Source organism: Hippocampus bargibanti, linkage group LG01 (assembly GCF_051943395.1).
Source record: "Hippocampus bargibanti isolate YZ-2025 linkage group LG01, ASM5194339v1, whole genome shotgun sequence".
In the NCBI taxonomy this organism is placed as follows: Eukaryota; Metazoa; Chordata; class Actinopteri; order Syngnathiformes; family Syngnathidae; genus Hippocampus; species Hippocampus bargibanti.
Window position 1 is genome coordinate 32185196 of NC_142734.1, and position 15689 is coordinate 32200884.

The window sequence follows — 15689 nt, forward strand, 5'->3', positions numbered from 1 at the left end:
AGTTTGACACTTGTGCTCTAAACTATCAAATTAATCGAGATGGTTATGTAAGAACGGCTGAAATGTACATACATTTATTGAAAATACAATGCTTGGTGGTAGACCAGATGATTCAGCTGATTTTAAAATCAAAACTGCCGTTTTATAGTCACTCCAACATATTGACTAAAATATAGTTGTATCAAAAGCCACTTCACGCAGAAGGTGGAATCTAATTTGAGAGTTGGAATGGGTCAACTCTCTTTCCACCCTCCCACAAAGCTCTGTTGAAATCAGCGAGTGAATACGTAATCCTGTTGAACAGATTTAGAAATGGCACGGAACCTCCTCGATGGAAGCAATTACCAACAAAAACACTGAGTGAGTCCAGCCAAAGGTGTGGGACTCCACTTATCTTTTATCTGACAGTTCGGAAGTGAGTCGACATCTGTTCTGCAAATAACTGATACACACTCAAATGTGTGTGTGTGTGTGTGTGTGTGTGTGTGTGTGTGTGTGTGTGTGTGTGTGTGTGTGTGTGTGTGTGTGTGTGTGTGTGTGTGTGTGTGTGTGTGTTTGTGTGTGTGCGTGTGCAAAAAAGAGAATTACAGGGAGTGAAGCAGACATACACTATATCTTCTCACACTTATCTCTGTACGTTTCCGTCTGTGATTGTAGAGACCTTTCACGGTCTTTTAACGAAGTCCTTTAACTCATTCACTGCCATTCACTAATTTATTCGGGAATTGAAAATACAGAATGACGTAGAGCGTCATTCCCAAATGTTTCGGGTTTTGTTTTTTCTCGTTTGGGTGACAATAAAGCGCTGGCTATGGCCTCTGGCAATGTTTTTTCCCCTTCCACATTGGGGGAGCATTTCTCTTGTTTCCATGTTAGCGCTTTGTTCCAGATTCAGCTGTTGTTAAAGTGCGATATAAACCAATATGTATTGCATTGTATTTTGGACAGCCACCCTCATTTCAAGCTCATATAACTCCAGACCTCTCATGATCTGGTTGGCGACCAATGGGTAGCGCTGTCGGCCCTGCCTGCAGCGGCACAGATGTTGATCATTCCAATCAGTGGCAGTCAAAAGGACTCACGGCACGACCATTCGGTTTCGGGTCATTGCATTGTGTAGTGTGTGTGTGTTTGCTGCACCCTGTCAGATTTGTATTATTTTAGCAGATTTTTTCTCTTGGTTTTCTTTGATACTTTGTATTTTTCTGTTCGGATGATTTTGATGTTTTAGATTTTGTTCCTGCTGACTTTATTTTAATACAATTTGTCAAACACAACCTGCTGCTCCCTCCTGCCTGCTTATTTTGGGATCCACAACCGCCATCAGAAGCTTGCAAACCGTGACAAGACCCATATAATTTAGGAAATAACTATTTCTTTCTGATGAAAGAAGAGAGTCTAAGGTTTCTTATGCTGCATTGAATGTTTATGTAGTCCTAAAACTCAATATTCTATGGGTCCTGGAATTTAAGTGACAATGACAAAAAATGGCACTGCATTGTACACATTTTTGCACATCATCTGGCAGTGAATGAGTTAATGAATGATTGGTTGTGTAAATTTGAAAGAAAAAAACTTTCCATCGCGATCATTTTCAAATTGAATCTGAATTTTATGATGTTTTCATTTTTGTATTTTCTTCCACGACTTAAATGCATTGATTTTTGCACTCTTTTCGCAAAACATTTATGAAATCAACGTTTATATCTATGTGGCGAGGAGAAAAATGGCCTTGACGTTACATCGGAGTCAGTGCGAGTGTGAACATTGGAAATGAAAGGTCACAGTAAAGTACTTTGACTTAAATACAGTACGGCAGGTTATCTTTCCTCCCCACTTCTGCGCCCATACATGGAGAAAGAAGGCATGGAGGAATGCTGGATGACAGCTGAGCAAGGAGCCGCTGTGTCTGTCTATGTGAGGCTCAAAGATCACTCGGCACTGCTGTCAATTAGCCCGGGAGAGCAGGATATATACTATTAGTACTTTCACATTACTTTTAATCCAAGGAATTAATCATTAAAGTGGAATTGAAGTCAAATAAATTTTGATGATATTTTCTTGCAGCTTGTAATTGTGAATTAACTTGGAAAGTCCACTTGTTGTCACCAATCGCTGCGTACTGAAAATGACATCACATCAAGCAACGCATCATTTTACGGTTTGGTCATGTGACACTTGCAGGCTGAGCTGTTAAGCGCTGTGATATCGTTTTTAGTGGGCAACAAGTGGCAGTAACAAGGCAAAATGTCAACCCCCTCCCCCCAAAAATATATCTGCTCTATTCATGTTGTCCAATATTAAACAAAATGCAGTGTTTCGGGCGAATGAGGGTGCAGTGCTTCTCTACGAGCAAACATTCCATGTTGAACCCTTTCATAGACCCTGTAACCTGATAACATGATAAGCTGCCCACTGTAGCTACCGCTGTCCCTGAAAGGGTTAACTATTTCCAAAACAGTAAAGTCCAGCTCCTAAAAAGAGGGGATTGTGTGATCGACAGACGCTCTCTCAAATCCACCATGACCTCAGGATAAATGAAGACAAAAAAACATTGATACACGTCCAATTTAGATCGAATTCCAGGTGCACTTCAGATTTAGTTCAACTCTAAATCCTTAAGCATTACAGGTACAGTGCAGCTACTGTGTGAACGATTGGAAATAAAGGCACGGTTACAATAAGGTGGGCATCTCCTGAATGTAAATGATGGCACAGAACAGAAAAAGGGGCCTATATTTATCTGCAGACTCTGCCGTCAGGTAACAGAGAAAATTAAACATCCTCCTCCTGGCTAATTAACACACATGCTCACTGTGTGTATCTTCTATTTGCTCAGCACTTAACCTAAGGTGACTGACTCGACCAAACAACCAGCTGCTCTCCTCCTCGTTACTGATTGCCGCATCCCTCGAACCAGCTTGCACTGCTCCTTTTGTCCTTGCAGTTTACTTATTTCTGTTATCCTGCGCATGCATCATCATTGCACAAACAGTGTTTACAGTACAGTACAAAAAAATGGATGAGGACAGTATTGTTTTATGTTGCATGATGTAATGTAAGAAAAAAACTATATACCGTATATAGTGGGACCTTGGCTTACAAACTTAATTGGTTCCCAGACAGAGTGTGTAAGGCGAAAAGTGTGTATCCCAAAAATTAATTTCCCATAGGAAACAATTAAAATGAGAATAATCTGTTCCCAACTTTCCACTTTGTAATTTTCTAAGCCTTAAAACTACACAAAATATACCTTATTTTATGTATAATAAATGTGCTATGGTATTATGATTAAAGAAATAAACTGTACTGTACAATAACGACATTTCCTTTACCTTTGTGATGGTCGTTAATGGCTTGATGGAATGTATGGATTGGATTGGATTGGATTTGCCTTTATTAGTCTCACAGTGGAGAAATTTACATTGGTCTGGTTTCCTCAGCATTAAACACTTGATGAGGAACATAGGCTTCTTTCACCATCTTGAGGAATGATCCCTTCTAGGTGCTTTCTCTGTGACAATTGTATCTAGTTCATCAATTGTGATCTGTTTAGCTGGGTTTTGGATCAAGTGTACAGATGCCCTGTGTGGGTTATTTGTGGAGCTTGATTGATGGGATAATTAACCTTCCAGTCTACACTCTGCTTTTGAACTATCAAAGTTGAAATGGGTCCAAATTTCACTGTTTTCTATCCATTTTCTCACCATTTTACTTGGTTTTTTTTTCATTTTTTTCAGCTTTATGTCATCCATATTAAGGAGGTGACTGAAAGTAGCTCCATTACAGGCACATCATTTGGTAGTTCTCATTAGAATTTCGTAAAATGTTAGCCAAAAAAGATACAGCTGTACAGATTGTCTACAAAAGCACTTTTTTCCCATTATTTCATGGTGGGTGGGGAGTGGAGTCGGTGGCTGCTGACAGTCGTTGCGAGTCATGTTGTGGGTCAATATGACTTCACATATAAGGCGCACGTGCGTATAAGGTGCAGGGTCAAGGCTTTTGGGTGCGCCTTATACACCATAAAATAGTATATTCTTTGGAAAAAACTTCAGGGTTAACAATTGGGTTAAATCACAGGTAGGATCCTGGAAAAATATCTCACTTGTCAGGGGTCCTCGAAGCCCTGTTTGAAAAGGGTGCAAGCGTGAAAGTGCTCGATCAGAATGCTTGGCTGCGGATGTGTGAAAGGCAAAGAAGCAGGCTCGATAATGTGCACTCAGAGGGCGACGCTCCTCTGCACACCTGTTGCAGATGAGACAATGCGCTTCTGCTATCAGACCCGCCCACGACACGGGAATGCGCTTTGCGTGTTCCAGCTGTCTCCATATGCCTGCTAATCTGACACGGTGTGTCATGGCAGCATCTGGGCCTACTCACTGAGAGACTATGTTAGACTCCCAGACAGAGTTGAACACAAATCCAGCTAACAGCTGAGGGGAACAACAGTCAACGGCAGGCCAAGAACATTCGGATGGGATGTTTGACTACAGCTTGAAGGTCCAGTGTCACAAGTTCAATTCTGTTACTCAACCTATTTTTTTTGGGTCAGACACCATTTAAAGTGTACAAAACTAATGAGTTTTGACCATTGTTGTGCAAGACCTTACTTTTGCACGCATCAATGTGCCAGTGGTTTGCTGGTTTGTTTTTTTCCTGGGCTTTTTTTGGATTGCAGCTCCAACAATGGATGCAAAAAAAGTTAGAACCTGAGCGGAAGCAGAATACACAGAGTACACTTGACGTTAGGGAACTCGTATTCAAGAATGACTCCACCATATGTTTTGTCACACATCACATGCATATCCTATCATCCCATCGCTGAACGTGAAATGAACCTACGCTGCCTACACGGATATCCACCACAGAAACCACATAACCACCAGTAACTCGCGGATCTCCAAAGTTATTCATAATCCATTAGTCATTCATTGTTGATGGCAGTCAAAAATAATGCAATAAGCATTATTTTCATTCTGCTGACAAACGACGAAATTGCATACATTGATAAAAACAATGCCACTCAACAAACCCACGCTAATTAGCCAATAACATCACAAGATTGACACATTTAAACTCAATTCGACACATGGGTGAAGTTCTTTTTTTCATTTTGGAATTTAATCAATAACGCAGGTATAAAGGGGATTTTGTGCCATTGTGAGAGTTAACACAAAGTATTTTTTGCTTATCATCACTAAAATGTTGTGTCAAAGAAAAAGCCTTCAGTTTGCCATAACACCCTAAATGGAATAGCATGGACTCCTAAATTCAGGAAACGGTAATTAGCAAAACCTCTAAAGATGGAGGACACAGATTTGCTGTGGCGACCCATTGAAGGGAAAAGCCGAAAGGAAAAGAAGACGTTTCTATGCCAAGCCCATTTGCGCTGTCTACAAAAATATTGTCTTCCGTTGTAAAAAAAAAAACATTCTGATTAAGAGCATTAAAGGCCATAAGATGAAAGCGATTAGGATGATTGTGTCTCAAAAGGACCAGCTCCCGACCACAGACCAAAGAGAGCAAATGACGAGGCACACATGGCAGGCAGATGTTGCCTTCGGCTTTTCGGTCAACGGCGCTTGCAGATTGGCTTCACTGTCCGTGCTAATTAGAGGCCTGATGACCGAGAAATGTGGTGTCGCGAGGAGACAGGTCAGGGCAAATCCACAGTACGTCAAGGACTTGTCAAATTTTATTGCCGTCTGTGGTTGTTGGGAAGTCATTTTTTTTGTTGATTTAAATAATAATTATAATAAAGTAAAATTTAGAATAACCGTTAAGGGACGATATAACGTTATATCAGTGAAACAAGGGAGCCCCTGGTTCCAATATCTATCTATCTAAAATCGATCAATGTATCAATCCATCGATCGATCTATCGATGCATCGATCCAATATCTATCTAGCTAATGCATTGATGGATCGATGCATCGATTCATCGACCTATCGATCCATCTATCTATCTATGCATTGATATATCTATGCATCGATCGATCCATCTATGCATCGATCCATCCATCTATCGATCCATCCATCCATCAATCGATCCATCCATCCATCCATCGATTCATCTATCCATCCATCCATCTTTTTCTTACATTATGTCAGGCAAGGTAAAACAATACTGACCTCATCCAATTACATTTGTCAAAGTCAATTTTTACCCATCACAGCTTGAGAAAACAGACGTGATTTGGTAATCTCAAGTGAATTTAGTAAAATGTGGGCCAAAAAAAAGATACAGTTGTACAGATTGTCCACATCTTGCCCAAAGTTGGCTCGGATAAACTCACGCTTTCCTTTTAACGTGAATGTATTTATTATCCTCTATAACATGCAACACCCTTCCAAGGTTTAAACACCGTTCAAGTGTGAGACTGAGATATGTAACACACAACCGTGAAGCTGGTTAAAAAAGTCAAGTAAATTGAGTTAAATACTCTTCGGATCAAATCTTGCAGGAGGCGGTAAGGAGCAATATATGTTTGCCAATAGCCATCCATCCAAGGAGCGGGAAAGAATAAGGAGTATTCTCATTTGACTTATAAATAAATAAATACATTGAGGTGTGCCCAAAAAAAATTGGTTGATCAAATCCAAGTATATCGCCAGGCCACAACAAAGGAAGCGACTTCCGGGGAGACATTAAACTACACTGTTAGAATAAATATCACACGGTAGTTCGGGAATTCTAATGTCCATGTCATGCATATATAGATGACCTCGAACATACGTGACAGCTGCCTCATGTTTACAAGCTTCGTCCGGTGTGTTTGTGTGAGAGTGAGTGAGCGAGAGAGAGCGATCCAATTCCCTCCTCGCTATGCCATTGCACCTTCTCCGAAATGAGATAATTAGAATTCTCAAGTTCCCAAGGTGTTTAAAGAGGGTTGTTTTACGCAGCCCGTCATTACCATTAGGCTCGGGGATTTGTGGCAGAAATAAAACACTCGGAAAATAGAATGTCAAGGGGCAGAGAGTGTGGAAATAACATTGAGACTCTTTCAAGAGGAGGGTAGCAGAATGTTCTGATTTAAAGGACAACCGACGTCTCCGGACAAGTTGTCTCCATAATTTATAAACTGGCTTCAAATGACTTCTACTGAGCGTATTTTAATAAGATTACACCGCATATAGCTATATTTTACGTTTTAAGACTCGCGCTGAATATTCAGGAAGTCTTGTTTTTGAGTTGGTGACGAGTCCATACGTGACGTCACTAAAGGAACGCCCCTGACCGAAAAAAAAAATAGACGCATTGTAGCGGTCCTTCCATCACGTCAATGTGTTTTGCTGTAATGTTTGGTCTGGGGACCTCGTGTTGCACCCAAAAAGCCGCCAGAAGAGGGCTTCCAAGCTCCATATAAGGAATTTATCAGTCTGTGGAAACGGAGGTGGCCACAGGAGGTCGCCATTTTGTGCCTCTTTTTCGGTGAGAAATTTCCCCACAATGTTGCCTCAAAATGACGGAATAACTTCTTTAATCGATTGCAAACATGTATGCTTTCCTCTTCAGAACTATCTGAATCATATTCATAACTGGATGTGTAACAAGAAAGCATATTCTCCGAAACTGAAGCCATTGTTTTGATTCTCCAGTTATGCAAGATGTCTTGCAGTGATGTCACGAACTGGGGGCGGGTCTTTCTGAAAATGCCCAATTCGCATCTCAATTTTTTGCAGATTTGGACACTTTAAGTCATTTTTATTGGTGTTTCACATTTGAATAAAAATATATTGCATGTTTTGGGTATTTTAGATGCTATAAAACAAATGTCAGTTAAGAAAAAAAAAGTGACGTCGGTTGTCCTTTAAAGTAGCTACAGAGGCACGTTTCAAATCGAACGTTGACACTTTTTGTGATGTCATCTCACACACACACACACTCACAGATACTCGGAGTCACAAAATACATATGATAACATTTTCTACAATTTTAAAGGGAAAAAACGAATTATAATGAGTCCACACCAATCAATTTGACAAACAACATGAGCAAATTCAATTGCATCTGTTCTGATTTTATGGCTGCCGGGGATAAAATGTGGCATGGCTGAGCTGAACCAATGGCGGCTTTTTGTCACTTTAATATTTATAATCGCTTGGCACTGTGCGTAATTTATCATCTGTGAGTCGTTTATAATTAGGTGGGCTTTTTGGGGTGGGCGGACATGACTCTCGGAATGAAGGAATCAGTGCAACATTGGCAGATACAGTAACTATTAGCTATCTATTAGCTAGCTAGCTAACTTTCTATCTGTTTGAGTTACTTCCGAATTGAGTGAACGCTGGCTGCAAAGTGACCTTGAGAGTTTTGAAAGGCGCTTATAATTGAAATGTATTATTATGATGATGATGATGATTATTATTATTTTTATTATTATTATCATTATTTACATTTTATATTATGGTTGTTTGAATTCCTGATCGATTGCGCTTCAAGAGAACTCCTTTTGTATTTGCCACGCTGCTACCACAAGAAGTCAAATGTTCTCTGGGTTAGAATGTCAAACGCTCGCCCGCCGTCCCCTCCCTCGCACCTCCCCAAGTAGGACGTCAGTAATCCTTCGATTCGGCCGGTTGGCCCTTTGTTTTTAATGAGGCCAGATCCATTTCTCATTTCATCCTCCCCCATCTTCATCACCACCTCCACTTTTCCGACATAAAAGCTCCCACTGACAAAAAAAAAACTCATCCAGCCTTTCATATAATGCAACCTGTTCCTTCTCTGTGCCCTCCCTTTTGCACCCACCCTGAATGCCCAGCCCTCTCCCCCTCTCTTTCTCTGTCTCTCTTTTTACTCTCTCTCTTTCTTGCTCTCTTCCAATCTCTCTCTCTCTCTCTCTCTCTCTCTCTCTCTCTCTCTCTCTCTCTCTCTCTCTCTCTCTCTCTCTCTCGCCCTCTCTCCCTGTCTGTCTTGCTCTCTCCTTCTTGCCCTCTCTCTCTCTCTCTCTAGCTGCTGTTTTGTGGACTTTGCTGCACCATTGTTCCGATATCTACACATTTCCGGAGGCTGCCGCTTACAAAGGGCCACTGAGACACACTCCCAAACTCCCATTGCCTTGAACCCGCCTTCACCTGTGAGCATTGCGCGCGCACACACACTATGACTCGAAGCCGAGTATCCCGTGTCCTTACAACATGCAGCAAAAGTTGAATAACTGAGGATTTGCTTTGCCTCCAATACACTTTGATGTGACCTTCACAAACACGCAAGTGAGCCCACGCACACACTACTCACAATACACACACATACACGCACGCACTCTCTCTCATTCCAGAGAAATGTAAGCACAGAAAGGGGAAAAGTGGCGACGAGGTGACACCACTGGTCTTTTCATCCTAGTGAAACACGCACACGGACATGCACAAAAATGCCTAAACACCAATTAACGTCTGTGACCCCGAGGGTTAGGAAATGAGTCATCCACCGCCTTGTCCACGGACCTCAGACATTGTGTCTCATGTCGGTGTGGGATGTTTAAACCCCCAAATTCTTCGCCGAAATTTCCTTGGTCCGCTTTTCCTCTCAGCTTTCACAAGTAATTCAGGATTGGAAACTAAGCTTGCAATTGTTGCTCAAGGGCAACTCAGTAGCAACTTTGTGACGAAAGTTGAGGGCATCCATTTGCCCACCACATCCTTATGTTAATTTGGCGGGGTCGATTTTTGGGGGTGGTCTTTGGTTTTAACTACTCAATCTTTCAGCTGCAAAAAAAACAAGCACTGCTGCTCAGTACAATATAATCAAAAAATTACGAATCGAATTAATACATAATTATGTGTCGGTGTTTCGCTCCATGTGCCACATGCACGGATCTGCTCATCAAATTAATTAGTTTTAGCAGTTCAGTGACGAATGCCTCCGTGTTTGAATCCGCAATTAAACTTTAAATCTTTTGTCTTCTCATGTTGGAGTGACAATTGCGTGCTCACCTCATCATAACCCCATTCATATGATTTACATGTTTATTAAGGCTAATTCAGAATTATACAATGGTAGAAACTGGACACCATGCAATAATTGTTTTTGACGAAAGCATAAAATGCCATTTCTTTCAGTCATAATCGGGAACGATTTTTAATTATACATGCATAAGGGGACTTCTTTAAAATCTGAATTGTTCTTGAAACGTACTATTTATGAAGTGTGAATGTTGTCAACGTCACGCTTCACTCTGTGTCAATTTATCAAAGTTATAGTAGATGATTTCATAGTTGATATATTCGATGATGGGTAACTTATTGTTACACCTGTATAACATTGAGGGCACACCCAAGTGCAACAGAAGCACACTCTCACTAAAAAGGCAGACATGGTGCATGTATGGCATCTTAATGACAACAATATTTTATGAGAAGTGTATTTATTTTCTGGATTTAGTGGATATTGAGCCTTTACGTGCAAAACATCATGGGACAGACACACACATTGAGTTCGGTAATGTAATTGTGGAATGGAGTCAGTTTGCGGATTCAGCTGGGCTGTTTAAAAAGGGTCGTAAAAAGAGGAAGGATGCCACCCACTGAGGTCTTTGCCATCAATCTTGACCAGGCAGATTTTGTACAGTAATAGTTCATAACTTATAATGAATGGGAAGAAGGATTGGCGACACTGACCATGCCATTTTTCCTTGCTTGAATCTGTTGAATTGATGAACACACTTGGATGCTGACATTTGGAAGTTACAAGAAACAACCCTCAGTTGAATGCTCACTGCTAAAATAATTACCATGCAACAGATTTAATGAAAAATAGTTATTACAGTGGTATGGTTGTAAACTAAAAGTAAAATATTTGATCCAGATCTTGGTTGAGATCTGATAACATTATCAAATGGTCATAATATTGTGGCTGGCTAATACAAATTAATGATAATGAAGTGATGCCGAAAGCTGGAAATCGTTCATTACTCTGTGCAAAACAATTCTTGGCCGCCAGTCCTGGGTGGATCCAAACACCAAAATGTTTACCCTGCACTGGTTGCATGTAAACATATTGTAAGCGGCAAACAACCACTCAAATCAGATTCACACCCATGACCAATTAATTGTTTGAAATGAAGCTGGATCTTTTTGAAATGGGGAGAGTCCCACATAGATGTTTCAACACTGAACTCCTGAGAGTGAGGCATATTTATGAACCACGAGGATGCCAAGCTGTATGAATGCTTTGTGAAAATGTCTCTTTTTGTAGACGTACTGTATATTAGTTAAGGCAAATGATTTATCTATCCAAATTTATTTTTCTGCATACAGAAAATGGAAGGATGGATGGGGGAAGTGGAGGGAGGGTTAGTATTTATATTATTTGTTTCAAACGTGTCATTTTTATTTTCATTTACAAAAATACAAATGTATATGTACACACTTATTATCTGATTATGAAGGGACATAACTTCAATTTAAAGTTTGCCAAGTAAAACATTCAACTGAAAATTAGATTCACCTTCACTTTTTAGTTCAAAGACTAAGCCAATAGAAAAACAAGTTGTTAATTGTTCCCTTGCCAGACTTTGGACCCTTAAAATGAATTGCTAAAAAGAAGAACGGTGACTTAAACCGGCATTTATATTGTGCGCCCCGGTCTCTAAACGCTCCTAAATGATCAGGCTCGTTTGGCACATTTCACTTGTTTTTGTGCAGCCAATATGAACGAGTTCACGTGTAGCCCTCCAGTGACCTGAAGACAATCATTAATGCCTCGGCAAGTCCACCACTGGATGACTTCTGAAAGATTTCTTAAGGATCAAAAACCAAGGCTGGACTTCAAAAGGTGCGGGTGTACAGTGTACTCACCGCAGACCAAAGCCAAGAGTGACGCTTGCATCTCGCAGCCGCACACACACAACCTGCGGAAGATAGTTGGAAACTTCAGCAACCACACCGCAAGCCTTTGAAATTCGTTTAAATACTAGTTGGAAAAAAAATCTATACATATATTGATATTGCAAGTGCAAGCGAGGACTCTTTAAAATGACTTTTTGATTTTGTTTCTACCGAATTTGTGTGCAAGTGGGTAAATAAAAAATACTAAATAGTGCAATTTACGCACAGACGTTAAAAGCCACGGGGAGGCAGACACTCACCGCGGCGATTAGGTTCGGTAGTGCGTTCCGGTATCAGTGTCCGAACCCACTGCTCGTCCTTCAGGTCCACTTGCTCCGTAACTGTGGGACACAACAAGAGGAGCTTACGTCACTTTGCTCCAGTAGGGAGCGAAACTTTCTATGCTCCTGCGCGTGGAAAAACCCGGGTTGGAATTCGACTGGAAGGGAGCAAAGAACAGACGGGGAGGGAGGAGAAGCACGGTTGGTCCTTCCGCGGGGGTAGAAGGGGCCAAAGGACTCACCCACATATTTGACGAAAAATGAAAAGAAATCACACTCTGTTCTTAAATTGAAGCACAAATCTTCTTCTTTTCATTTCGGCTGTTCCCTTCGTGTGGTCGCCACAGCAAATCAGTGTCCTCCATCTTTAGAGGTTTGATCCGCATGTTTGTTGAAGCACATATGTTTGGGAAAAAACACAGACAATGTAAAATAGAATGGGGATATTTATTAAACTTCACGTATAAAGTCTTTGAAATGTACCGAGAATTAAAACAAATAATATTTGTATGACAGAAACTGCAGTTGACTTCTACTGCTCATCACCATACCAACATTATTTTGCTTTACGTCTGTGTAAGCTCTCAGTCGTACAGGAGTGGTCCATCGATGAGAAGGACCGTCACCTGTACTTCTTTGAGGGTGTCGGACGTTTCGCTTCTTATCCCACAGGCTCCATCAGCGAACTAATATGTTTTGCTGGTAGTTTTGGCCCTATATATCCCTACTGCCCAGACGTGGCGGTGCCAGACTGCTATGATTGGTCCCTTTTGGACTTTTCAAAAACGGAAAAGAAAACCTGGCTGTTGTGAGAAGTGAAACAACGCTCATAGCTGGCTGAGTTGTTTACCGGGTAAAGGATTTACCCCCACAAGTGCTGTTTAGAGGTCTTTGTGCATCCAAAAAACAGATGCTCCCTTTGCGTCTCTATAGGGGGTTTCTGTGAGTGTCTGAATCAGAGGTGCTTCTTCAGCGGGAGGAAGGATGGAAGCAGGTGGAGGAGGAGGCGGTATGACAGCAGGCAGAGGTGGGGGAGGGCAAACACAGGAAGGAATAGGAAGAGGAGGAGGTCGAGTAGACCCAACTGGGTTCGCCTTTTCTAATTTTTCTGTTTGTTTTTGATTCTTAACCTCGCCATGGTGGTTCCCAGAGAACCTGAGAAGCATCTCCATAGGAACAAATGACGCCATGGATCCTGCGTTCTGCACCGGCGTGGACAGCGTGTAGCCGAGGTGGGCGTAAAAGAGCTGCTTATCGTGGGTGGTCAAGCACAATCGTTTGAACCCTCGCCTTTTGGTGAAAAGCTCAGTTTTCTTCATCAGAGTTCGCCCGTAGCCTTTGCCTCTCTCTGCCTTCGACACCACCACCGACTCGACAAACAGGCTGTCGCCATGGCCTACAACTCTTGAGAGACGGGCATGTCCAAGCACCTTCTCTGCATTTCTGGGACCCTGCAGGAGAACCAGACAGATGGGGAAATCCGGGGAGGATTTTTGCAGCGAGTGGATGCGGGCGGTTTGGCTCCTCTGCCACTCAGAGTTGAGCAGGTCAGCGCAGGGAAGCAACAAGTCTGGGCGCAGGTGGATCGGAATAATGTGGATCTCCTCTCCTGGCTCAGGTTCTGCTTGACTTTTTACTTGACTTGCATCATCCAACATTGAATGCTCAGAGACTGTTTGAAAATGAAGGTTCCTATCGAGCCCATCCATGGTAACTGGCATTCCGGACTCAGTGGTGATCATAGTTTAATCCTGGTTAGCCTTTATTCAGTGATGGGAAGTGTCCACCTTGAAAAAAAGAGCAACGCTTTTTAGAAACTAAAATGGTGCCCTGACAGATTAATGTGTTTCAATGACAAAGATGGATGATAATGTATTCTCCATACTATTTGAGTATGTTTTCATCATTCAATAAACGGCTCAATTTGCATTGACTGTCGTTTTTTTCCCTTCCATATTTAAGTCTAGCTTATTTGTAATTAAAAATTTCATTGCAACACGAAGAAAAATGAATCGCCAAAGTCATGGTTAATGTCTAATGTACCGTTGTACCCTATGACCAGGGGAAGCACACTGTCTCAATGAAATGTGATGCTGCCGATTCATAGAAAATGGGCGGAAAAAACAGGGATTCACAACCACATGGAAAAGTATTTTACAACAAACAATACATTGTTATTCTTCTATCTGTGTCAGCAGCATATATCAAGTGTCGGAAATATTAAATTGTCCTCCCCTTGAAGGTACCATTCAACTGTGTGGTCATTCCTTCAAGGCAATTGCTCTGTGTTTCAGTTTATTTCACACAAATCAAATTTGTGGGTAAACACGAGATATTGCTTCATTATAGGTTAAGGTTGAGACTGCAGTTCTTTGGAATTTCAAAAGTTTTTACATATTAATGGGGTGCAAACACCAGAGAATAAATGCATGTACTGTAATGGAAACCTTACTGTAGCTTCCCCTAGTGGACAATAGAGGAAAGCGGGTGGGGACGGATGATTGTTCGACTACGACGCTGCTTTTTTTAATGAGGACGGAGGACACGAGTAGGACATTTGCTTGAAATCAGCGATACAAGAACGGTCTAGTTTAAACCTGTACCAGTAACGTTATATCCATTATTGTTCATCGAAACGTATCAATACTAGACTGAATTTTACTCAATTGTTGACGAAAGGACACATTTGTTGTCACTTGGAAACCGTGAAATTCGTCCCTCCTCACTTGCCATTTTCCTAAATGCTAGAGGAAGTGACGAAAGGCAAATATGAACGCGAAGCGAGTGGTGCTAGCTTTTCCCGTTACATGTCGCCATTTTCTTGAACAAGATACTACAATGTAGTCTGGAAATTAGTGTATGTAGTAGTATTACTACATACACTAATTCCTAGACTTCCGGTTTCACGTTACCTACATGATCTGTATCATTGGGCGGTACGAGCGACCCCCGCTCCTGAAACAGCCGGGCAAAAGTGGGATTTCCTGACTTGTAGCGCTAATAAGAACTCCCAAACTGCTCCAGGAACAGCTTCATTACCAAAAATACTGCCATGACTCGATTATCGAAACGCGTGGCCAGGGGATTTTCTGCACACGTGGTCCCCGTCTGCCACCATTTGCACGGGAGTGGTATTGCACATACACGACGCTTGCAGGGTTTACTGTAGTAGTACTAACATTGAGTACGCGGAATTAATGCTTCAAAATACTGCCATATTTTACATTTAAATATAAAATATCCTCACTGAAATTCATTGAACCATAATATATCATCTCATAACTCTGATTCCAAAATTCCTCCACTGCGAGACAAAGGTTTTAAAAAAAAAAAGACAACGGAACAACAGCAGTATTCAAAAATATTACGGAGACAACCGTTTTTTAACAAAAGATTTCCTTTATTTTTTTTTTCGTGGTTTTCTTTTCATCCAGGACAACTCATTTAGGATAATCGAGGAGAAATAAGCACTGATAACTTTTATTACCTTTTTTTCTGTTTTTGACAGATTATGGGTGAAATTATCAATCGGTCAAAACAAAAAAATGAACGTGATAACAATACATTAATTAA

At 41.2% G+C, this 15689-nt stretch overlaps 2 protein-coding genes across 3 annotated transcripts in view; both read right to left on the bottom strand.

Annotated features, from left to right (window-relative positions):
• Positions 1-12459, bottom strand: part of lamb2 (laminin, beta 2 (laminin S)) — a 38231-nt gene extending 25772 nt beyond the window's left edge. The window contains exons 1-3 of one of the 2 annotated variants that reach the window (XM_089011308.1): positions 12359-12459; positions 12096-12176; positions 11806-11858 (exon numbers count right to left, since the gene is read on the bottom strand). In XM_089011308.1, the coding sequence (XP_088867434.1) occupies positions 11806-11836 (31 nt within the window). In that variant the 5' untranslated portion in view covers positions 11837-11858; positions 12096-12176; positions 12359-12459. Of the gene's footprint in view, positions 1-11805; positions 11859-12095; positions 12230-12358 lie in introns of those variants that run through there. The other variant, XM_089011316.1, reaches the window with a different exon arrangement.
• Positions 12460-12557: 98 nt separating this feature from the next.
• Positions 12558-15348, bottom strand: naa80 (N-alpha-acetyltransferase 80, NatH catalytic subunit). Its single transcript, XM_089011328.1, has 2 exons — positions 15033-15348; positions 12558-13903 (listed from the first exon to the last, which is right to left on the bottom strand). The coding sequence occupies exon 2, from the start codon at positions 13856-13858 to the stop codon at positions 12998-13000; it is 861 nt and encodes a 286-aa protein (XP_088867454.1). The 5' UTR covers positions 13859-13903; positions 15033-15348; the 3' UTR covers positions 12558-12997.
• Positions 15349-15689: the final 341 nt, after the last annotated feature.